The following is a 23,958-nucleotide window of genomic DNA, read 5'->3' on the forward strand; positions in this document are numbered from 1 at the left end:
TGTGCTCTTGGAAATGTTAGTATTTTTACAGAAACTTCTAGTCTAGTCCACAAGTCTCTAACCACAAGGAATTGCACTTTGCACACATTTCACTAGCATTCCCTTTCCTGTTTCTAAAACGCTTTAGAAAATAAGCCAAGAAAACGGGTTTCATAGAAATATAAATGTGTATGTCAAGAGAATCGAAAAAAAGCAACGAAACTTGAACCAAAATTAAACAATTTGATGTTCTAAATGTTTTCTCATACATCATGTACATTGTACATCATCAAATAGTACCCACAATTTGCCCAACAATTTGTAAGGGCAAAGACTTATAAAATCCTTAAAAATGCTATTGCCATGAGGAAAAGAATTGCCTCTGAGGAGAAAAGGATGAACTTCCAATAGGGGAAGGAGAGTGATGTTTTATTCCCAATTTCTGGGGACACCAATTACTGTTTTGTTCCTCCTTGGACTCGATTTGAACTATGTAAAACCATACTTATTCTGCCTTTTGGAGTGATCAGAAGATCTGCTTCTTCTCTGGCTTTTCTCATTTAAGATAATTGCTGCTCTCGAACAACTGCTTTGAACTGATGGTGGCTGCTGCCCACTCGCTGTTTCGTCGCATAGTTTCGAGCGCATTTGGTCAAAATGAGTTTTCGTTTTTGGCTTTGAAGCCTGATGGCCAAAGCATTTGAAACGCCTTCGGGCCGCAGCGGCACACCACCCGCCCCCGCCTGTTAATGAAACGAGCGTTGAAGCGTTCTTGCCACAACACCAACAACAACATCGAGACAAACAAAAGCAACAACGAAAGTAAAAACATAATAATATTGTTGACACACAAACAGTTTGAAGTCAACAAATCTACAAAATCAGAGGATTTTACGATGCCCGAACACCGAGCGCCACCAAGGCGAGATCCATCTACGTAGATCTCAAAATGGATTTGCATATGTGCATATGTACATACATATGTACGTAAATAGGTACGTAAATATGTGTTCCAGATATATACTAGACATGATCATGTATAGACATCGAAACCCATATATTCCGACATATATCAAATATTGATAGCTGCTCGAAATGACGAAATGAGCGAGTTATTTGCGTTTTTTTTCTCTTTTTTTGCCACTCTTAACGCTTTTTTTTCTTTTTCTTTCTTCGGCCCACACAGTGTCGGGCCAGTATCTGCCATATGAATATTATAGAACTGCGATCTGCTGTATCTGTGTCGCGCTCTCTGCCAGTGTGCGTGAGTGCGGCAAACATAACGTCGTACATGGCACATGAAGTCGAACTGACAGTTTGTCATACACCCAGCTACAGTGTAACAGTCCTAAGATGATTCGTCGAACAGATCTTGCATGATTTCAAAACATAGATGAATATTCATAGGACAAATGAACATATGAACCAAAGGAATGATGAATGATTGGATACATCAGATCAATGAAGAAATGGGCATGACCACCCATAAGGTGTGAATGAGTTTCTAGGTTAATGAATGACTGCGAAAGTCGCTGCAGAAATTAATGAATGAATGAGTGAAGGAATGGTTAAGCGTGCGTATGCATACCCATAAAAAATACATACAAGTTTGCTTAAGATATGATTAAATCACAGTTTTCGAACGATTTGTTGCTTTTTGGAAGCATCTTTACGTGTTTCAAGAACATTTTAGCTGCATTTTTAGCTATATTTTGAATCTATTCAGCCAGAAAATGTTGAACGAAAATTGCTTTCTGATAAGGACTCCTACGGGTTGCAGGGCAGAGGCTTACTTTAGGATTATTTTCAAATGAGGAAAGGAGGAAAGGAGGAAAAATATGATTTTAGATTTTTTGAATTTTCCTTTTATGAATTGAGTATTATGTTCCAAAGTTAGAAGTTGTTCTCAAGACTTCACATCAGGAGAGTTTGCGCCTTAAAATTGAAACTGAAACATAATGTTTTCCCTAGCGAAGGCTTCACTGTAATCATATGCAAAACATTTTACGACGACCTCTGCGAAAGCCACACAAAAATTGAAGTACAAACAAACATCGCGCCAGAGTCATCGTCATCGTCATTGTCAAGTTGAATCGATTTCGATTCGCAAAACGATATCTCTGGATATACGAATTTCGGAGCGAGTCCAGCACTGGGCAATGGGCACTTGGGCTACATCAGATGATCTCTCTCTCGCAGATCACAGATCGAACACTTAACAAAAAGAAAAACAAACAAATAAACGCACAGATGGAGTTGGGGGACAGAGCGCGGCACAGCGAGAGAGACAGGGCCAGCGAGGGAGAGAGAGAGAGCGGGGGAAGAGGAATCTAATTGGCCAAAAGACACATGAACGGACAGCTGGCCAAACAGATGTTGCAAAAATGGCTAATGGGGCAGACGAGCGTGTCCAGAATGGTAGACTGGAGCGCGCCTAGGGATGGGCGCCCCTCAAGGATGACAATCTATCGATTTTCAGTCCACCGAGCATCGATAGGTGGAGTTATTCGGGATGTGGGCGTGATCTTTTGATGGTTATACCGTTCGATTCGATTATTCACTCAGTATTAACAATAACAATAACAGTAATAACAATGCAACAGAAGCACACACACCACACACACACACACACACACACACACACACACTAACCGAAAGGGTAGGACGAGGGAGAGATAGACAGTACTTAGAAGGAGCCGCGCGCACGTTTTTGTGTTGTTGTTGTCGTTTTTTGTGTGTCCGCCCGTCGCGAGAGCACTCGGAGCAGCAGGCCAGGCCAAATGGTTTGTTGTAGTCCGCCTGTGCCAGATTCACAACTGATCTACCTGCTGGCATAGCCGTAGCTCCGTTGCCGTCTGTCGCCGCAAAATTGGCGATCGCGCGCGCTGCTCAGCCGCCGCTCCCTGCCCCAACCCCAGCCCCAGCCCTAGCCCCAATCTGAGCCAGAGCCACAGCCACAGCCCCACCGATCGGCGATCAGTATTTCCCATTCGCATTCACAACAAGCTAAGCCCCAGCTTTGTGGTCGGTACATCTGCTAGCCAGCCACTTGGGCATTCATTCAAGCAACACAGACAGAGCAGAGCAGAGAGTGAGAACCGCAAAGAGCGAGAAAGAGAGAGAGCAGAGGCAGCGGCAGCGGGAGAGAGCAATTCCGAATCGAAGCTGGCCAGCAGCCGCAGCAGCAGCAGCCATGATGCGAATACCTGTATCGGGGCAAGGTGTGTTTAGTCAAGGTGAAGCACTTCCGGTCCAGCCAATATTCTTTGAGGTTTCCACACTCTCCCAGAACATTTCTCACGTCTCGCATGCACATAAAAACGAAAGTGAAAGAAGTGCATAGGAGAGCTTCACGCTAAAGCTTAACTCTGCCTCACCCCACATTAATGAGCTTTGGGATCGGGGCTGACTGAGCGGATCAATGAGAATGAGAATGCGAGAGAGCAAGAGCGAACAGCTACCCTAACGTTAGATGGGTATGCACACACGCACAACAGTTAAACCGTAAGCCGCTTGGTAGGGTAGCCAACATTCGATGCTTCTGCTTGTGGCTTGCTGCGACAATATTTGGTTGGAGCAACTTGTCGCTTGAAGGTTAGGCCCGATTGGAATGCTGGCCGGCTCAAAGCGTTGGCGGTTAGGCAACGACAGAGAGCAAGAGAGAGACAGAGACAGACAGTGAGTGACCTGCGCACACACCTACACTCGGACGCAGAGTAAACCTCATGTTGGCGTGTGTCTCATGACATTTCGCAGAATCGCTGGGGGGGGAATATCAAAACTGCCCGCCAAACTGATAAACTGTTCAGGGCGGGGGACTGGGGGTGGAACGGAACTAGGAAATGCCTTTTGTCATTGGCACGCGCTGCATGCACTGCTTGCCGGGAGGGGGGTGGCCGTGTCGGAAGAGCAACAATAGATAGAAAATACTCTCGCCCTGGTTTTTTCATGGAATTTTATTCTTTTTTATTGTTTTCATTTCTCATTAAGGTTTTTCTTTCTGTCTGTGTGTGTGATGATGATGATGATGATGTTTGGACCGAACGAAAGGATTGGCTTCCACTCCCAACACAACGAAAAGAGAGAGATGCAGCGGGAGAGAGTATCGTTCACGCACGCTCACTCCCTACAAAATGAAAGCGAGATTGAGAGAGAGCGAAAGGATGAATATCTCTATCAGTCAGCTGATCCATTCCAGTCGTCCCCTTTCGTTGCATTCCTTTCCGCCTCGAGTGTTTTACAGTAAGTACAATCATAACCTTAATCTCTACAGAATGTGCAATTATTGATCTTTTACAATTTTCATTTATAGTTTTTATGTATTTCTGCTGTTGTTTTATGGATGCCTTTTTGTTTCTTAAGCTAGGGACAGCTGATTAAAATTGAAACTTACGAATGTCACATGGTAAAAAAAAGATCAAAAGAATATTCATTAAAAAATCGGCGAAATAAATCCATTCTAGGACAGAATTTAATTGCAAATATGATTAATGATCTCGTTCTGATTTGATTTGATTTCTAAGGGTAGGTAAGTAAGATTATTGATGATGATGCTACTGGTTCTTGGGCGATGACACTGTTTCACTTCTGCATTATGTTTAAACTAATTACATAAATTATGCTAGGATAGCGCGTGATTGTTAAAAAAGAGGACTACATAAATTAATTGGGACGCTGTCGTCCCGGTTTCTCTTGGTGATTCCCCCCCTTCTACATTCTAGATTCGGACAGCAGGGCCGACTCGGACGCCTCGAGTGGCCCACCCAACCGCCGATGTGTCGTGTAAATACGCAATTTTATATGATTACTGGATGTTCGTTTTCTTTGGAGTAGTGGTTGTGGTTCATTCTCTCTTTGTAGGTCTTCCTTAAGTTCTTTTCTATCCCCCCCCCACCTGGCTGGTATCCTGGTTGATTGCATCAGCTCTGCTTTTGGTTGCTCCTCGTTACTGGATCAGTGTAAAATTTCATAGCGCGCCTTCACTCATCGCTCTACTAAATAATTGCTTCCATCCGTCCATTCCCGTCCAGTTGTCCCCGCCCGTGTTAGTCACCGAAGCCGAAGCCGTTTGCTTCCTTACTGCTCTGCTTCCACCGTGTGTTCCTGCAACTGTTCCTCCTGCGCCTGCAGTGAGTAGTGGCTGGAACTCCACTTATGCCTCTCATAACCTCTTCAACATGCGCTTCTTCTCCTTGAGCAACTTCTCCTTCTTCTTGTCCTGCAGCTTCTTGTCCAGGCCCGCATGCTTCTTAGTTGAGGGTCCATCATCATCTTTGGCATCGCTCGCAGCGCTAACACCGCACTTGGCGGGCTAAACCCAAATGAAAATCGGTTGAGATCGAAGATATAATCCATACGAACGTAAGGGAACACTTACCTGGGCATGGATCTCCGTCATCATGCGCGCTCTCTGCGAGTAGTCATCGTATCGTTCGAGCAGCATCTTGCCAGCCTCCTCGTTGAGTGCAGACTCCGGATTGGGCACAATCAGCAGGCATTTAATGGTAAGCAGTATGTGTTTGATACCCAGATCCGGCTTCCAGTCCTTCTTCAGTGTGTTGACGCAAATCTCGCCGTTGCTCGCCACATTTGGGTGAAAGATTTTGGTTAGGAAATAGGCCTTTGGCGGCGTTTGTGGGAAATCTTTGCTGAGTGTCAGCTTGACGCGGAAGATGCCAACGGCGTACGGTGTGCCCGCTGGTCCGTCGATCAAGGCCTGTATATCGGTGACATCGCTCTCGTTTATTAGCACTTTAATGCCCTCCGGCGGCGTGGTTTCCATCTCTTGCAGCTCCCTCATCACCTGCCGTATCGTTTGCGGCGACAGGTTCTCCACATTGGAATACTGCTAAAAGTGGTACAGTTTTTCAATTGTTTTAGTTTTGATTTTCAATCTCCCAATATTTTGGATACATTACCGAACTCATGGCTGTTCCTGTGCCCAACGGATGCTTTGTAACAGTTCGTGTGCGTGTGTATGTGTGTGTGGAGGTTTTTCAAGGTTTCGCGACGGTGCTATCCTGGGCCCGCAGCTTGGAGGCTTGACTCCAAAAGTGTGTTGCAATCTCTCTTCGCGCGGAGAAGACGCCAATGTGCAATCTGGTGCTGCTGTGTGCTGGCGGCACTTGGCGTGTTTTTTTTTCACTTCTGCCAATTGGCGTAGTCGTTGGAGTGGAAAACTACTCTTGTTTCACTGTCTTTTGCAGTTTTTGCTTGCTTCTGCTTCGAGTGGGAGGGTTTGCTTTGGTTTGGTTTGGGTTTCTTCTTCTGTTTTCGCACGCTTTTCACTTTTATGCCTAATAGATATTTGAAGACTTTTGAATTTTGCCTTGCGATGGATTTCAAATCGATTTGATCGCCTGCTTTGTTGCTGTTGTTGTTGTCCTTCTTTTTTCGTCACATTTAAACAAATTCTGTCAAATTGCACACTTCACGCTCAACAACAACACGAAAACAGCTTCCATTTACAGAAACCCTCGTCGTATGGCATGCGCTACACATCAGGCATGCTGACTCGCCAAAACGTCCCTCGTACAAACCAATTTGAGAAGCCGCGTTTGATGGTAATTCAATTACAAATATACAAAAACTGGTACAATTCAGCTTTACGCTTACCCTGGTACACTTTTTATAGTTAATTAAATCAAAATATGCATTATTCTTCGCATCGCTCACTATGTAGGGTGTACGTGAGTGGGCATAGCCTAAGCAAACATGCAGCTCTCTACACTTCTTTCAGGGCGCAATAATAGGGTTGTCCCGCTCTGGCGCACGCATATGAGCGCATCCCAGCTGCAGTTGAAGTTCACACTAATTTCAGTGCAACTATTTTCCTGGGGTCTTTGATGAAGCTGAAATTAAAAATATGCAGAACATTTTATGAAGACTGCGGTAAAATGGCATTTGTGAGCTGGCAATTGCAGACAAAAAAATAAATAGCGATGAATTGCAGGGGCGGTGGTTCGGTGTGGCCGTTTGCCAGCACTGCAGCGCATTCCGCACACATTGCGCATTTTCCAACACCACACTCCAGCGCTGAGCGAGATCTACTACATCCATCTCCATCCATTTCTTTTATTTAATTAGTTTTAATTTAGATTTCTAATTCTAATTTATTAAAACATTTTAATTTCTGTGACTCGCATCCCGTTCGGCTCGCCTCGCTCCGGTCCGGTTTGTCCGTGTGAGCCCCCGCCCACCGACACCGACACAGAAACAGAGCCAACCCAAGTGTGTGCCTGCCTGCCCCCTCCGTTGTGTGTGCGTTTGCTGAAAAATTGTCTGTTGTGTGGAAAAAAATGTCGAAGAATAAAATAAACACAACCTCGGCCACGGCGACCGGCGCTGAAACGAATCTAATCGAAGTGAAATCAAAGGTGACTACTCCCAGGGAAGAAAAATTAATGCTGCTGTGCCGCTGCCGTGCCGCTGGCACGCCATTATGGCTACTAACACTATAATCCGTCGGGGTCAGGTCGATGTTGATCAAGCGGTGCCATTGCTGATTCATGCGTGTAGAAATGGCAATGCAAACGGGTTGCCTCCAGTGGATCAGCCAGCACCTGTAGGCTGCAGGCTGGGCGCAACAGGCCGTGCAACAGTTGTTGCAGGCTGCAATTTTTCACTGCAAATTGCAAATCTTAATTCGCACTGGAAGAACAGCTCTAATGGCCATTTGCATTTTCAGTTCGATGCCGAATTCCGACGCTGGAGCTTCAAGCGCAACGAAACGGAGCAGAGCTTCGACAAATTCGCGGCACTCATCGAGCAGCTGCACAAGCTGGCGAATATTCAGTTTCTGATACTCTACATCGATCCGCGGGACAACGACCTGCTGCCCATCAACAACGATGATAACTTCGGGCGTGCACTCAAGACGGCACGACCCCTGCTGCGTGTGATAGTGCAACGCAAAGGTGAGAGCGCAGCGAACGCCCCTCTGAGCCGATTTCCACTTTAAATGCTTTCCCCCTTGCAGATGATCTGAACGAGTACTCTGGCTTTGGGACGATGAAGCCGCGCAACCTGATTGGCAGCATTCTGCTCGGCCATACGCCGGTTAAGACCAAGGCGCCATCGATATCGAAGCCGCACGACTTTCGCCAGGTTTCGGCCATCATTGATGTGGACATTGTGCCGGAGACGCATCGGAGGGTGCGCCTGCTGAAGCACGGCAGCGACAAGCCGCTGGGATTCTACATACGCGACGGGACATCGGTGCGGGTGACGTCCAGCGGCCTGGAGAAGCAGCCGGGCATATTCATATCGCGCTTGGTGCCGGGCGGACTGGCCGAGAGCACCGGCCTGCTGGCCGTCAACGATGAGGTTATCGAGGTGAACGGCATCGAAGTGGCTGGCAAGACGCTGGATCAGGTCACCGACATGATGGTGGCCAACAGCTCCAACTTGATTATAACCGTCAAGCCGGCCAATCAGCGCACGCTCACGTCCACACATCGCGGCTCCTTCTCGCGCAACAGTCAGCTGTCGAGCGGCTCGCATCACACGAATCACACGAACACCTCCGATGAGATTGAGCACGACGATCAGGATGATATTGTCGATCTAACGGGCGTCACGCTCGATGAGAGTCCCACGGGCACCTCCTCCACCGGCAGTCACAATAATCATCAGCCGCAAACGCAGCAGCAGCAGACGCAGCAGCAGACGCAGCAGCAGTCATCGTCACCGCCCACGCATCACCATCCGGCAGCCTCCAATGCGTCCACAATTATGGCCAGCGATGTCAAGGATGGTGTGCTGCACTTGTAAGCCAGGCAGCCAGCGACAAAGGGAACGGCCAGCGACGACCACACCACACCAACACACCAGAGAACCAGAGAGAGTGCCGGCCTGTCGCGCGGGGTACATTAGTGTGTAGATCGAGAGCCTTGAGCCAGTCAATTAAGCGTAAAGTTCAATGAGATAATCCCCGCCACAGGCCACGTACATATATCATCATAACATATATAAAATGTTTATATATGCAGCTACACGACTATCCCCCATACATTCCACACACACACACACACCCACACCCACACACACACATTCATTTGCATGTTTTTGGAATGCAGTTTGTCCCTTTGTTTTTTTTATCTATTTTCCTTTTACTTTTCATATTTATTTGTGTATTTAAATTTGTAGTCCCCCCTCCCAACACCCACACATTCCCCCTCTGACGATGTTGCATTAGATTAGAGCGAGATGGCAAGACGGAGATTGAGACAGAGCAAGCATTAAATGCTGAAAAAGAGCGAGACAGAGAGAGAGAGAGAGAGAGAAACACATTCCATTTTATGTAAACCCAAAAAAAGAACTCGCGAAATTTGTGCACATTTAAGGCGTGGATTTGTGTGCATTATTTTTAAACAAAAGATTTCTGTAAGTTCCATTTTACTTGTGTGTCCAATTTAAACTTTTATTCCACATTTTGTTATGTTAAACAATTGTTAATCATATCTAATTTTTTTTTGGTCATTTTACACTCGTGTTTTTGTCGTAATTGTCGTAATTGTGTGTCCCCAATACTCGTTCCAATTTTTTTTAAAACAAATACAAATATTTATGTTCATCATCGTAGGATAGAAGAGAAGTTCGGGGAAGATAAAGTTAAACAAACACCAACAGCGCCTTCGCCTTTAAGAGAGCAAATTCGATACTTTTTATATGTTTACAAGCAAAATATATACATATATAAAATATACAAAATAATAATGATAGCGCATCCGAGCATGTTGTGCACGCATCTAATTAGACCTAATGGAACACGAACACGCGAACACACACACTGAATACGCTTTAGCGAAATCGAAGGAAAGACATTCAGCCCAGGCAATACCTTAGCTAGCTCCACTATAGATAGAATGATCTGAGATTGGTGACAGGCAGCGCATCCGAAACTACAGCCCAAAACCCTCACGCATATACTGTGAATAAATTATAATCCAGCTGAACAACTGAGAAGAAGAAACGAAAGAAAAACTTATATTTTGATGTATGTATTATTATTTTGTAATAAATCTAAGAAAAGTGTAATCGAAACTCGAAGCACAATTTGTTATTCGTTATGGGAGTCTGGAGAATTCCACAAGTTTACAGAAGGAATCGGGTTTCAGCTGAACATTTAGCAGTCATTGTCTGAGGAATGTAATCTAGAACTATTTCCTTATTGTTCTTTGTCAGAAATCGCCTTTAAATGAGTTTGCGAGGGAGGAGACTGTGGCTGAGGGCAGGTCCCACAATTGTTTCATCATTTTTACACGCTAATTATAATCAAGGTAAGGATATTTGTGGCTTTTACGCTCGTCCGCAAGTGCTCAACATTCACGCAACTTCCGAAGCGACTCTCAGGTTTCATGGCTAACATTAAATGCCAAACGTGGTGGAAGATTAGATGCGGTTGGTGCTTGGTGCTCAGCTCGCTTAAACGCTGGGCGCGGGAGCGGGCGCATTATTCTCGAGACACTCCAGAATGGTGCGCGCCGAGGGGCGATCCTCGCTTAAGGCATTCGTGCACAGGTAGTAAAGCTCGACAATGGTGTTGTAGTCTTCGGTTAGTTCGAAGGCCTGCGGTAGCGGTGGTCGTGTGCCAAATGCCGACTCCATGTTACGCAGCTCTTGATCGTCCTCCATGTCCTCCATGTCGTCCGTCTCCGGTAGCGACAGCTCTTCGGAGCTGTTCATCTCGATGCTGGCGTCGTAGCCATCCATGCTCTCGTCGACATAGTCCAGCGGCAGTGTATGCGGCGGCACGAGGGCCAAAGTCTCGTAGATGACAAGGCCAAAGCTGAAGATGTCAGCCTTGCTGTCAATTGTGTCCTGGCAGTCAATCACCTCGGGTGCGGACCACGGACTGGTGCCTGCAACGACACATCAGATCCATATTCTTTTGATCCATATTAAGTTTAAGACTCACCCACGTAGCCACTGCTCTTCGCCTCATTGTTCTCATCCAGTGGCAGAGACACGCCAAAGTCGCACAGTTTGCAGATCTCAAACTCGCCTTTCACGAGCACATTGAAGGACTTGATGTCGCCGTGCAGCAACTTGGCCTCGGTGTGCAGATAGTCCAGCCCCTTGGTAACGTCCAGCATCATTTTGAAGATTTTGTCAGAGTCCAGGCGTCCCTCCTCGTCGTCGAAGCGCATTTCCAGTATCGAGCCCAGCGAGGTGTTGCACATCTCCAGGGCCAGGCTGTGGGCGCCCTCCTCCGATGGGATTTCGGCGCGGAAGCCAACAATGTTGGGATGCTTTAGTTTGCTGTAAATGTAAAGGGCTCATGGTTAACGGTAAACATTTCCCGTTCGTTCTCCACTTATACATGCAAATGCAGGCCCAACACACACACACACACACACAAATCACGACATGACGCACGCAGTACCCACCGCAAGATGTCCGCCTCATGGATAATGCGCTCGCTGATATTCTGATCCTTTTGTGCCAGCGAACGCTTGGTGATACTCTTGATTGCCCACGGTGAGCGTGGTTGGCCGAGGCGGGGTGAACGATCCAGTAGATAAACTTGAACGCCGGTGCCATAGCCCAGGGTCTTCAGCATTGTTGATGGCGGTAAGCGAACTGGTGTGCTTATGCTCTGAATGGTCTTCACATGCAAATTACGTTGCTTTCCGCGCGGTGTTTCCATCTTGATTTTTGTCAAAATTGTTCCGCGGAATAAGGTTTAAATGCTATTTTTAAGGCGACGGGCGAATTTAGTTTGAATTGAAAAACAGTGAGGCAGCGCAACCGCGGAATTATTGATAGAATATACCGTACTGACCCTCACAAATATACCGAAATATACCATGTTACTTGCGAAATATACCGAGACAATGTTGTATACCAGGTTTTTAAGGTGCGAGAAAAGCGAAAGTGCAGATAATAAAGAATGACCATATACACCAGATTGTGGGTCGGCCAGAATGAAACAGAGTTCAGCAGTGGCTTTGCTCCCCCTTTTTCAAATATACTGAATATACCATAATCGATCACCCTGCACTGAGCGTGAGTGCCACAAATGCCCGGACAGGGTTTGATTCTCTTAGTTGACAACAATGTTGCTCTGCTCTGATTAAGAATACCAAAACAGGCGCGCTCAACTTTTACCGTTTCTGTTTGAATTTAAATTGAAATTTAAGTGATTTCAGGGGTTTTGTTTATAGGTACACAAGTTTATTCTCTAATACACTCTTTTAATATTAATTTGGATAAAAAAAAAAAACAAATGCATAACAAACATTTAACATAGTTCTCTTAATAGTTTTCGCCATCATTTTATCGCTTCCCATTTTGTATGTGTTTCTGCCAATATCATTCTCTAACTTACAGATTCAATTCTGCGGGGTCTGGGGCATTGGAAACGGAATCCAATTCCGTATTACACTTAGAGCCTAGCAACATTAAACATCTATCAAAAATGTTCGTACAGTAAATTTAGTTTAACTAAGCCATAAAACACACATGTGTGTATGTGTGTGTGTGTTTGGTTGTACATACATTAACATTTTAGTGTTGTATAGAGTTATGCATTTATGTATGTTTGTATGTAACTATGTACATATGTATGTATGTAGTTGGTAACAGTCTTTTATCACGTTTAGTTTTGGTTATGCACATGCTGCAACATGCATAATTTATGGTACATAGGTATACATATATATTTTTGTATATATATATATTTAGTATTTAATATTTAATTTAATTATATTCCGATTTAGACTAAACTAATAATTGTTTTATCCTTTCCAGCACCTCGTCTCGGTGTGCGGCTCTTAATTTGAAGTTTACCAACACTAGACTCTAACTCTACATGGTACATAACGGGTTAAAACAACAAACAAACAAGTATGTACTGCTGGGAGGAGATGCTCATGCTCACTCATGGGTTCAGTTTAGTGCTGTGTAGTGTTGGGGTTTTTGCTGCTTTCCAACTAGAATAAATTTATGGATTTGTTCCATCATTTGTTGTTGAGCTTGCCTGCCAATGCCAAGACAGTTGTATCACATCATCGATGAAACCCTTCTTCAGTTCGAGAGTCAATCCTCCTACGCTCTCCTCTGTCTTTGTCCTAAACTATCCTGCTGTCTGGATCCTCACGTGGATCCTCATTCTGTCTGTGTGGCTCGGAATCCGAATTCTTAGTTGTGCTGACATTGCTGCTGGCCTTGTGCTGCAGCTGCACCTCGTACTCGCTTTTGATGTTCACAAATAATTCACTTTGCTTTTGATGCTCCTGCTGCAGGAACAAATCGAACTCCATTATCTATCAAGGAGTCTGCTCTGTGCTCTGGCTTACCATGATCTCATCGAAACGCTGGTTGGCATGCGGCAGCTCGTATCGATTGCCCTGATCCCGCAGATTTCTGGCCACATTCAGCTGCTGCGACAACTTGCGTCCAATGTGATCCAGCGACGTGTTCAGCACATGTTCGATCTCTGCAAGAAGGAACAACAGAAGCTGTCAGGTGTCCAGTCTCAGCTATGGAATGAGCTAAAGCGCTCACCTGTACTGGGCATAAAGCGACGCTTTGGCGCTCTAACATCCTCCTGTTCCGGCGAGCCGGAGCTGCTGCTTCGCTTCAGTGGAGCACCTGGCACCTGGCACACCTCGCATTGTGCGCCGCCATGGCAGCTGCATTCTGCCTGGGAGCTGTTGGGTGACTTTACGGCCGAACTTTGAACGCCGCGCAGATGCTTGGCTGCTGTGACATTCACCACGCTGATGCTCTTTGATATTGAGGACTTCACGGAGGCAGCTTCGGGCGGCACCAGTGCCAAAGGCGGCGTCTTGGAGCTGCCCTGGCCATGGCGGGCCTCCAACAAAGCCGATGAGTGACCCAGAAAGGAGGAGGAGCTGTGATGCGTTCGCCCATGATGGTGATGATGCTGCTGATAGGAATCACCAGACTCTGACACGCTGCGACCGCCATCATCTTCATCATCGTCTTCCTCGTCGTCCTCCTCATCATCGTCATCATCCTCCTCGCCCACCAGCTGAGACGGATCCTCGTTGGATTTTTGCAAATTTTGTATAAGCCGCAGGACGGCCTTCTCCAGCAGCGCTGGATGCTCGGAGGCGGGCACATCGATGGTGGACTGAGGAATCTGCGTGTTGATAATCACCGAAAACTTCTTCTTCATCTCCTGAACGCGCCGCTTGCCCTCCTCGTCGTCCAGCAATGTGTTGACACAGACAAACGAGTGCACCTTGTTGGTCTCCTTGTCGATCTCCAGGTAACCCTTGGACTGCAGGTAAATGATGTTGCCATTCCGAGTGAACAGACGATACGTCGACTCACCATACGAGCTGTTACAGTCGTACACTGAAAGGGGGATTAATGGGTTAGGAGTTGGACCTTTGCAGCGATCGAGGAGAGAGTTTCTTACTCTGTCTTAGGGCCACGATCACCCAGCGCACGTCATCGTTGTGCATGAAGGTGAAGGGACTCAGATTGCGCACCTCGTCTGTCATGTAGCCGGCCACAATGCCGATTCGCTGATCGCAGTCGATGATTCGTCCATCTATCAGGTGGCGAGTGCGATACTCCAGCGTATTGGCATCGATCAAGCGGCTGGCGATCTTCGGCGGACGGATGATCCGAGCACAGGCAGTCAGTACCTAAACGAGAGAGAGAGAGAGAGTTTGCTTATGGTTCTGGATCATGGATCATGGCTGCAAACTCACAATATCATTGCCGCTGATCGTGTGCAGAGGAATGACATCGTCCCGACCTCGCGTCCTACGTATCAGCTGCAGGCTCGAGCTGAAGGTACTGGAGCGTACGCCTCGAGGCGCATCATCGCTACGGCGAAAGCAGCCATCGATCTTCACCACCTCATAGGCTGTGGGCTCCGACCGAGGCCCCGCACGAGCCAATCTGCACAGAGAGAGAGAGAGAGAGATTCAGAGAATAAGTTCCAGTGATCAGTGATCCTCGTGATGGACATACCGCACACGAAAACTGCGCCTATCCTCGCGCAGCTTGCAATCGATGTAATCCTCCTCGGACTTGCTGCGCAATCGCGGCTCTCCGTCTGCTTCCGAGTCTGTGGCGTGCACATCGAAGAGATTCTCCAGCTCTGTGGGTATCAGCTGCTGTTTGAGCATATTCTGGTCCTCTGGATGGGTGATCTGCATGATGCTCTGCCCATACAGATCCGTCTGACAGTGACCCAGATGCTGCTCGATGCTCGACGAGATCAGCAGTATATGTCCATGGCAGGTGACGGTAAGGAAGAAGCTGTCCAGCATGCCCATCAGGGTGTCTGTGATCTGTGGCCGCTGGTGCTGTAACGTCTTGCCGAAGGCTATTGGAAAATCATTGTAAGTTTTGCCATCATCGAACAGTAATCATTGATCATTGATCACTTACCATGCTTCAGCCGCAGTCCATGGGCAGCAAAGCGCAGCACGGCCGTCTTGTCCACACGTCTCGGCGACTCTGCCACATGAGGCACCATCGTGGAGAGCTCTTGGATTGAGCCATTGAGTTTGTCGCGGCGATTCTTCTCCGCGCGGTTGCGTGCCTCTCGACCGCTTTAAGAGAGAACAAAGGCAAAATGGTTAAGGTTGAAAAAAGATATAAAGCAGTTGGTTAATCTTTTTCCTATTGGGGTAGGTGCTGGCTGGACTAATTTCTCAACAGTGCATTGTGAGAATCGGGAGAGAGAGTTGGGAAAGCCAACCAACCCACCCTTAAATGCTAAGCTACTGTGTGTATGTGTGAGAGAGAACGATTGTATATAGCTACATATAAGAGAACCCCATAAAGGTGACACTTGCTAATCGATTCGACGATCTATCCCAGGCCGGAGCCGGCATGACATTGTATCAAGCAGCTTTACCGGCTCAGCTCGCTCTCCCTCGCTCCCCCGCCTGTCACGAATTGGCATTTGGCTAAGGGGTTACGCAGTCGCATGGCATGTTCTATGTACAATATGCATACGAGTGTGTGCTATCCGGCTAGACGACTAGCGACTAGCGACTCTCACAGTCCATCAATAATCAATAATCAGCAACCAGCTGGCTTCCGTTCGGGCAAGGGGAGTGGCAGCCACAGGGGGGATCAGCCAGTGGAAGCGATCCAAGTGCAATGATCACGTTCGAAACGATTCGGATTGGCGTTCGTCTTGAATGCAATTCCTTAGCTACCACTTTTGATTACATAAAGTTCTCGCTCTCTCTCGTCCGGCTGCCCCTTTGGATGAGTAATTTATACGGAAATGCGGAGAGCATTGCGTTCGATTAGCAATGGGCCACCACATTGTTGCGTTGCGTTGCGAACCCCCCTCCGCGCCACTCCACTCCGCTCGGACCCAGGCCCGTACTGATGTAATTTATTTTAGAACGCAATTGCAAAACAAGTTCGCAAATTACGAGTGCAAAAACACACACACACACAGACCCAGCGCAACGAAGTGCAGGAGTACGAACGAGTAATGTAAACAAAATCATAAGCAAGCAGCGGAACTCTTGCTACTGTGCGATACCCACTAATAATGGTCTTGCTTATTGCAGTATTATGTTTATCCTTCGGTTGGCAAAGCAAAATACAAATGGGAATACAAAAAATACAATACAAATACGTTAGAATTGGTGAGGTTTTTGCTGCCCTAGCTGGCTCATTTGTGTGGCTCATATTTGACACGAATTCGATATGCCCTCTCTGCTCTCTAGATGTGGGGAAGAAGCATAAAGCATAGACACACACACATACATATTTGCATGCACATATATCGACAGCCCGCTGTTTGATGTGCTTATTGGAAACACTTCTTTACACGTAAACATAACCCTTGTGGAGGGTAAAACTCGTACTAATTAATAAGCTCGAGCATGCCCAACAAATTGCACTCCAATGAAGGGGCAACAGCGTCTTAATGAGCGGCGGAATTTAAGCTAAAATAATGTGGCGCTGGGGTGGCACTCAACCAGATACATAAATAATCTCCTGCAAGATTTTACGCGTGCCGGCAACAAGAACTATTCGAGTGATGCGCAAAATGCGCAGCAGCCATCAAAGTCATCAAAATACATTCGCCGGGTGCGTGGTGCGGGGTGCGGGGTACTTACTCCGGGCAAGTGAAGCTTGCACTCGAATGAAGTGCGATGTTGCCAATTAGGATGGGATTAAAGCGAAAATAATGAGCGGGCCCGGGGGGGAGGGGCTGCTAAAAAAAGTTTTGCGAACGAGCGATGCGAGAAATGCAATTTGAGACTTCGGATTAAACTAATTGGGAAAAAGTTTTGCGCAGCAGAAAATTCTATTTCATTTACACAAACAGTAAAGTTTGTTTTTAAACTTGTTCCGGGCAGGGAAATGGCAATTAAGGTCGATTTTATCTAGATAAAAATATAGCTAGTGAAATCATATTTCAAATATGTTGGCATGCAGCTTCGAGTTGTAAATTGTAAATAGAATACGAGTGGAAAAAGTGTAGTAGGGACGGGTAGTCCCGACCTTGCGAGCACTCTGCTCTATAATGTTAAGCTTGAATATACTCGATCGACGATTAAGAATGTTCTTTGGGCCAGTCCCTTTACAGCTTTTAGCTTGTGCGGCAGCCAGAGAGTCAACCAAAAAAGTAGTTTTCAATTTCTTTCTTTAGTTGGTACATATCGAAGCAGTCGGCTGCATTGAATCTACCGAATCGATACCCTACAAATCAGCTGCAATTGCCGTTGCGCCCGGTTTTTAGTGGTGATTCTAATGCGGGACAAGTGGCCAAGTTAATGTGGCTTTTGGCCACTCGATGCGATGTGTCTGTCCGTCTGCCTGTCAGTTTTTCAGCTGATTGCAAGCTCTATTCCGTGTGTATGTCATTTTGCATGAGTTATGTGTGTGTGTGTGTATGTGTGTGTCCGTTTTTGTTTTTGTTTACACAACTTGTTGCATTTGCCGTTGCTGAATGGCAGAGTGAGGCGCAGAGCTACGCCAACTGTTCGTTCGTTCGTTCGGTCGCCCTCTCTCTCTCTCTTTCTCTCTTACTTTTTGCTGCCTTCTGCTACAATGTAAGCGCTAACTGTACTCGCTCTCGCCTGCTGCTCCAGCTCTCAGTTGCGCTGCAGTGTAATGCACTGGGACCTTGAAACCATGCAGAAGCAGGGAGAGAGAGGAATGCGAAATACAGTAGCGAGAGAGGGACGGCTATGCCAGCGCTCATCGAAACGCATGGGAATGGGATTTGGGCAAAGTCAAGCAGTGCAACGGTACAGCAAAGGCAAAAGCAAAAGCAACACCAAATAAGTGTACAAATAGAAATATTGCAAAGTAAATAAGGAAACAAATTCCATATTCTGTTTATGGTCAGCCAATCAAGTGGGGAGCGGGGCTGACGTGCCGTTGGGTGGGGGGTGAGGTCGGAGCGGGGATACACGCGTGTGCAGCGCCGCAAATTGGCCAAAATTATGAATTGTGGTCGCGGGTTGTCTGGAGTACGAAAATAAATCAAAGAAATTTGATACAAAAATATAACGACCCCCCCTGCATTAGGGCACCATGGGCTCGCTCCTAATCAGCCGCGGCAGAGGGATGTGCAGCTAATTGAGCGGGGCCAATCTTCAATCCAATCAGACCAGACCAGACACTCGACGGGCGGTGTGTGGAGGAGGAGTAGATACATTTTGAATGGGAAACAAATTGGCGCCTGCGTCTCGGCCACGAGTGGATGCCGACTCAATTTGCACAGTGGGGGGGATCTGCTGGAGGATTGGTGGACTAGTGGACTCACCTATTTGATAGCTGGAACATCTCCATCATGGTCTCGTGCGGATGCGGGTGTGGATGTTGATGCGGATGCTGATGCTGCGGATGGTGGTGCGGGTGCGGGTGCTGGTGTGGATGCGGCGCTGGCATGTGTGGATACTGATGATGCAGCGGATGCAGATGCGTCGTATGAGCGCCAAAGGAGCCTGGTCCTGGTACTGGTCCTGGTCCTGTACCCGTTGCGGTCCCGTTGCCACCCGTCTGCGGTCCGTAGCCGCCATAGCGGCCAGCACCTCCAGCAGCTCCTGCCGCTCCGCGGGAGCTGTACAGCGAATTCGGATACCACATATTCGGATAGAAGTTGGGCGAGGTGGGTGCCGCTGGGGAATGTGCATAAGGGTGCTGCAGGCGGCCGCCACCGTTCGAGCTGGAGCCCGCCGGCGAGCCGCCAGGGGCACCTGCAGGCACTCCCATGCCGGGGGGCACTGGACTGCCCGGCGATCGGTAGTTGAAATGATGGTACACCGAGCTCGATGGCGGACGCAGCATCAGTTCGCAGTTGGAGGGCGTCGGCGACTGGTAGTAGCTGTTGGCGGCGCTCCCGCTGCCGCTTGCCCCGTAGTCGGAGCCCAGCACGGAGCTCTCGTTCTCGTCCGGATAGCTATCGTCCAGCTCGTTGCTGCCATCGTCATCCCCGTCATCCGGGCTCGCTCTTTTCGCTTGCAGTTCCAGTTGCAGTTCTAGTTGCTTTTCAGCAGCTAGTTCAGGCTCCGCATCTGCGTCGGGATCCCAGTCAATGGGGCTTGGATCGTCGTATTCGGCCAGGCTGCCATCGGGTTTACTCAGCGAGAGCAGATCGCTGGCAAAGACGGAGCCAGCTCCGCTCTCAGTTCCGAAATCAGTTCTGCTTGCCGCTCCACTCGCGGAACCAGTTCGCGGAACAGCCACTGCTTGCGGCTCGTCAAAGTAGGGAATGTCTTGCTCGAGATCTTCAACGTCCTGACTTTGACTGGTGGAGCTTCTGCTGCGGCTCGTCCCCTCCATGTTCTCCAGCTGCAACAGATAGGCGGAAAGAGTTCGAAGTTCAATCAATAAAGTATTTCGATTGCTTGATTGTTATTATTTTATTGTTAGTTTTGAGCTTTTGTTACCATTTGTTTTCCCATTCGTTTGCCAAATTATATTCGAATATTAAAAATAGATCAACCACAAAAAAAACAAAATCCAATTGGACGTTGCTGAACGTTTTTTTGGTGTATTTTTATGATCGAACTCGTAAACTTCTGGCGGCAATAAACGACTGTGAGACCGTGAGTCATGGTGGTGCGGCGGGGGAGGGTACCGTGAAGGGCGCAAGTGTATGACAAACGAGAAGGGACGTGTGAGACGCTTCTTACGCGTCACAACTTTTATACCCGGCACTCAGTACTACATCTGCACTTTAGCGGTTATTTGTCAAATTTTACATTTTTTCTTCATCTGTCATCTACATCAACAACACTACTCAAGCCAACACGCTCCTTTAGCTCGCCACCCTCCCCTAAAGACACACACTGCAGAGTCGCGGCAGGGGCAGTGGCAGAGGCAGAGGCAGCGGCAGAGGCAGCGGCAGAGGCAGTGACGTGTCAGGGGCCAGGCCATAAACAGCGCGAAGCAGAGTGTAAATGCTGCGGGACGGGGTGGGTTTGGCCACTGAAAATTAATTTCTCCATTGTGGCTATAATAATGATCCAATCGGATCCCAATTTGGTGATCTGATAGATATGGTCATTCCCTACGGAATGGCGTTTTTAGTTTTCTGTTATCTTTAAAATTGGGGATTTGGGAGGTTTTCGCCCTTTTGCGGGGGCGGAAGGGGGCGGGGCTCATTTTTGAAATACACTGGTTTCAGTGTGAGCATACAGCAGTCTGGTGCCAAAATTTGGTGGCTCTAGCTCTTATAGTCTCTGAGAACTAGCCGACAAACAAGACGGACGGACGGACAGACGGACAGACGGACAGACGGACAGACAGACATGGCTCAATCGACTCGGCTATTGATGCTGATCAAGAATATATATACTTTATGGGGTCGGAAACGTTTCCTTCTGTGCGTTACATACAACCGTTATCCGCACAAATACAATATACCCTATTTACTCTTCGAGTACCGGGTATAAAAAAAAAAAAGGAAAAGTCAAAGAACTGCTAGTGAAACTTTTTTACATATTCTCTTGGTTATTTATACGCGACTCTTGTCCTAGTGCCGCCTATAAATAATACGCAAAACTATAGATCCGAGTATATAAATAATATATAAGTAGGTGTATAACACAGATACATAGACAGAGCCGGGGACAAATACATATGGCGGCGCTTTCATGTCGGATCTTTGAACTATATTTACTCCTCGCTTTGTCCATGCCAGTGCCATTCCATTTCCTTTGTCCACACACACTCATATTCCGCTCCTCTGATTCATTCTGTGATTTTGTTTTTTGATTTTCCCTCTCGAATTTGTCCACTAACCTATTGCTCTTGAACAAATCCTACATTCAGCAATAATTGTAGCTCATTCCATCGATTGATTGACTGGCAAATAAGTATCGGAACAGATAATTTCCCAATGATCCACCAAACATTGGTAAAAGGTATACAAAAGACAGTCAAGGCGTATTGTTATTTCGTGTAAATAGAACCATTCTCCCATTCGTAAGCGCCATTGCTCTTCCCTATCGCAAAGTCTGGCTATCAGTCATTCGCCCCCCTGCACCCACCTTTGTTTGGGCAGTGCTCAGCCTCTGCCCAGCAATTACAGTCTCGAAAGAAGTGCAAGTACCCGGGGCTAAGTAAACACGGAACCCGAACAAATACTTCACAAGAAAGTAACTAATATGCGATTCGAGTGCTCTTATTTTTAGTTCATTATCATGCACTTTTCTGTGCATCGCGGATAGATTATTTTTGATTTTATTCGCACTTTGGGTTATAATTTTCTGCAACATTTTTGAAATATCTTCGGAGCAGACGAGATCCACTTTATGCACACTTGGCGGGTATCCCCGCAGTCGAAACACTTGACTGTAGCGCGCCTATTTGTTTTTCCCAGCTCCATACTTTGTTTTGTAATTGTTCTCGAGTGCATCGCAAACAGTGGGCAGGGGCAGGGGCAGACATGTGTCAATTGCTGCCAAAATCTTCAGGCAGACGTTGGCTAATCTCAATTAGCGTGGCTCAATCTCAATAATTAAAGGAGCAGCAACAGAGTGGAGATTGCTCATAAATATGCAAGTATGTGCCACCAAGCGACTCCATATCATCCACATTGCAAAGCATACAGGTGGGAGAAATGCTTTGGGCCGGTTCCGCTTTATTAGGCTGTGAGCTGTGTAAATTATAAATGTGTGTGTGATATTTATACGGTCTGGTCTCTGTGTGTTGGGCAAGTATAATCTTTGTATTTAACATGAATATGGCTTTTGATAAACCGCCAGTGTGGACAACGACAGCGGCAACGCCGACGCTTATTTGCTCTTCTCGCTTGTGTTGTGTGTTGGGCCAATGACCATGGCCAGACGACACCCACAAAATTTGTTTGCGTTGTTCACATTAGTTACATTTTGAGTACGAGTTTGGGCTATGCACCCACACTGTAGTGTTCTCTAACACTTGTGGTTCGTCTGCGCAAGCGGAAGGTCAGTTACAGTTAGCGCTGGCTCAGTAGGAGAGCCAAGAGATCTTGTAGTGCATAGACCCCACTGAAGGTTGAGCAGTCACAATGAAAGTTCACTTTTAACCCAACTTTTAGCTGCTGCTGCTTTAAAGCAACTCAATCATGGGAATATGTAGATTACTGCTCCGTGGGAGAGATGAGATGCACGAGAGAGCTTTCGCTACGCAAAGAGAGAGGGAGAGAGGAGCGCAGCTAATGTGTAGATCTAACGGTTTAAGCAAACTCTCACATGGCTGTCGCCACCTTTTGCGCACAAGCCCCTGCCCCTGCCCCTTCCCCATTCCCTTTACACCACTCAGCGCTGACGCTTAGCCTTGAGCCCAACATACATAAATCAATCATTAAATATTTACGTCCAACACTAACGGTAACAATAACAACAACCATAACAATCAAATAAAAGCGAAAAAGCGACGCAGAGACGCTTGGCGGGGGAGAGAGGCTAAAATCAATTTCACTTACATATTTTGCGCTGTTTCTTCGTCTTCTGCATGAAGCGAGCGTTCGAAAGCAAAAGCTCGCTCTCGCTCTTCCTCTGCTCTGCTCTGCTCTCACTCTGCTGTGTGTGTTCGCTGCAAGCTTTCTCCACCCGCTCACTCTTGCGCGCGCTCTGTCTGTGCGGTTTGTTTATTTCGATGGCACTGCCCCCTCTCTCTCTCTCCTTCCCTGGATTGACAAGACTGTCTGTCTCTGTCGCTGTCCCGCTCTGTCTCGCCTCCAGTGGGGGATTTGGAGTGGAGTGGCGCGGCCAGGAGTGGTTCGCCCTTCCTTCTTCTGGGGAGTGGCGGGGGGGTGCGGGTGGTGGGTGGTATTAGAAATTTATGTATTTTGTATTACTTTGTTGTTGTCCTGATAGCTCTGTTGTGCAGTTGCAATTACAGTTGTTATCTTCTACGGCTGGGCTGGCTCTTTGTTTCTGTCGTTATTTTTGTACTTCAATTTTTGTGCTTTTTTATTTACATATTTAAAACAAAACAAAAAAAAACCAATGTAACAACAATAAAAAAAAAGATAAAAAAACAACAGTAACTGGCAGAATTCTGTACTTTAAGTATTTTGTTTGTTGTTGTATTTTCGGGTACTCTCACTTTTTCGCCGGCATTTGCTTGCCACTCGTTTTTATTTTTATTTGTCTAATTTTATTTGTTTGCTTTTTCTGGTCCACTCCACTGGTTACAATTGTGTTCTAGCATTTCAGTTAGCTAAGTTTTCTGCGCCTTTTGATGGTATTTTATAGTTTTACTCGCAGGGAAAAGTGTTTTCGTTTTCAACTCACGCACCGAATGCATTTTCAATTGGCGTGGAAATTGGATTATGTCCATTTTCCTGCATTAAAATACAAATATTTTGTTTGGCGGACGGGATCACGGGGTACGGAGTACAGTTTATTCTTCAGTTACATTTTCGACGTGTAGCTGCTGCTGCTTCTCCTCACTTGTTCACTTTCTCACTTTTTACTTTAATTTGCATATTTATATTCTTCAGTTATATATTTTGGTTGCTGTTGTTTTTGAAATATTTGTACAGCTGGAGGTAGTTCTTGGTGTTGGATCTGT

The 23,958-nt window shown here is 46.7% G+C and overlaps 4 protein-coding genes and 1 long non-coding RNA gene across 8 annotated transcripts; 2 read left to right on the forward strand and 3 right to left on the reverse strand.

Annotated features, from left to right (window-relative positions):
• Positions 1 to 3,151: 3,151 nt before the first annotated feature.
• LOC117903730 lies at positions 3,152 to 4,053 on the forward strand. Its single transcript, XR_004649526.1, has 2 exons — positions 3,152 to 3,200; positions 3,970 to 4,053. It is a non-coding gene; the product is annotated as an uncharacterized LOC117903730 (long non-coding RNA).
• Positions 4,054 to 4,297: 244 nt separating this feature from the next.
• On the reverse strand, positions 4,298 to 6,442 carry LOC117903729 (ubiquitin-conjugating enzyme E2 S). Of its 2 annotated transcripts, none has more exons than XM_034816083.1 (3): positions 5,898 to 6,442; positions 5,357 to 5,824; positions 4,298 to 5,290 (listed from the first exon to the last, which is right to left on the reverse strand). In XM_034816083.1, exons 1-3 carry the CDS (start codon positions 5,904 to 5,906, stop codon positions 5,141 to 5,143), a joined length of 627 nt encoding a protein of 208 aa, XP_034671974.1. In that variant the 5' UTR covers positions 5,907 to 6,442; the 3' UTR covers positions 4,298 to 5,140. The 2 variants fall into 2 exon arrangements, with proteins under 2 accessions (XP_034671974.1, XP_034671973.1); XM_034816082.1 differs by having other exon boundaries at positions 5,357 to 5,827.
• Positions 6,443 to 7,010: 568 nt separating this feature from the next.
• Positions 7,011 to 9,654, forward strand: LOC117903727 (partitioning defective protein 6). Its single transcript, XM_034816079.1, has 3 exons — positions 7,011 to 7,355; positions 7,667 to 7,895; positions 7,958 to 9,654. Exons 1-3 carry the CDS (start codon positions 7,278 to 7,280, stop codon positions 8,749 to 8,751), a joined length of 1,101 nt encoding a protein of 366 aa, XP_034671970.1. The 5' UTR covers positions 7,011 to 7,277; the 3' UTR covers positions 8,752 to 9,654.
• Positions 9,655 to 9,977: 323 nt separating this feature from the next.
• Positions 9,978 to 11,748, reverse strand: LOC117903728 (lymphokine-activated killer T-cell-originated protein kinase). Its single transcript, XM_034816080.1, has 3 exons — positions 11,370 to 11,748; positions 10,898 to 11,241; positions 9,978 to 10,841 (listed from the first exon to the last, which is right to left on the reverse strand). Exons 1-3 carry the CDS (start codon positions 11,627 to 11,629, stop codon positions 10,405 to 10,407), a joined length of 1,041 nt encoding a protein of 346 aa, XP_034671971.1. The 5' UTR covers positions 11,630 to 11,748; the 3' UTR covers positions 9,978 to 10,404.
• A 377-nt stretch (positions 11,749 to 12,125) lies between these two features.
• Positions 12,126 to 23,359, reverse strand: LOC117893100 (aryl hydrocarbon receptor nuclear translocator-like protein 2). Of its 3 annotated transcripts, XM_034799544.1 has the most exons (10): positions 22,865 to 23,359; positions 18,824 to 19,743; positions 18,716 to 18,790; positions 15,358 to 15,521; positions 14,935 to 15,292; positions 14,670 to 14,862; positions 14,372 to 14,603; positions 13,489 to 14,307; positions 13,281 to 13,420; positions 12,126 to 13,220 (listed from the first exon to the last, which is right to left on the reverse strand). In XM_034799544.1, the coding sequence occupies exons 2-10, from the start codon at positions 19,732 to 19,734 to the stop codon at positions 13,053 to 13,055; spliced, it is 3,060 nt and encodes a 1,019-aa protein (XP_034655435.1). In that variant the 5' UTR covers positions 19,735 to 19,743; positions 22,865 to 23,359; the 3' UTR covers positions 12,126 to 13,052. The 3 variants fall into 3 exon arrangements, with proteins under 3 accessions (XP_034655435.1, XP_034655426.1, XP_034655443.1); XM_034799535.1 differs by having other exon boundaries at positions 18,716 to 19,743; XM_034799552.1 differs by lacking the exons at positions 18,716 to 18,790; positions 18,824 to 19,743; positions 22,865 to 23,359 and adding an exon at positions 16,150 to 16,260.
• Positions 23,360 to 23,958: the final 599 nt, after the last annotated feature.

The sequence above is a fragment of the Drosophila subobscura genome, chromosome A (genome assembly GCF_008121235.1).
Source record: "Drosophila subobscura isolate 14011-0131.10 chromosome A, UCBerk_Dsub_1.0, whole genome shotgun sequence".
Taxonomy (NCBI): Eukaryota; Metazoa; Arthropoda; class Insecta; order Diptera; family Drosophilidae; genus Drosophila; species Drosophila subobscura.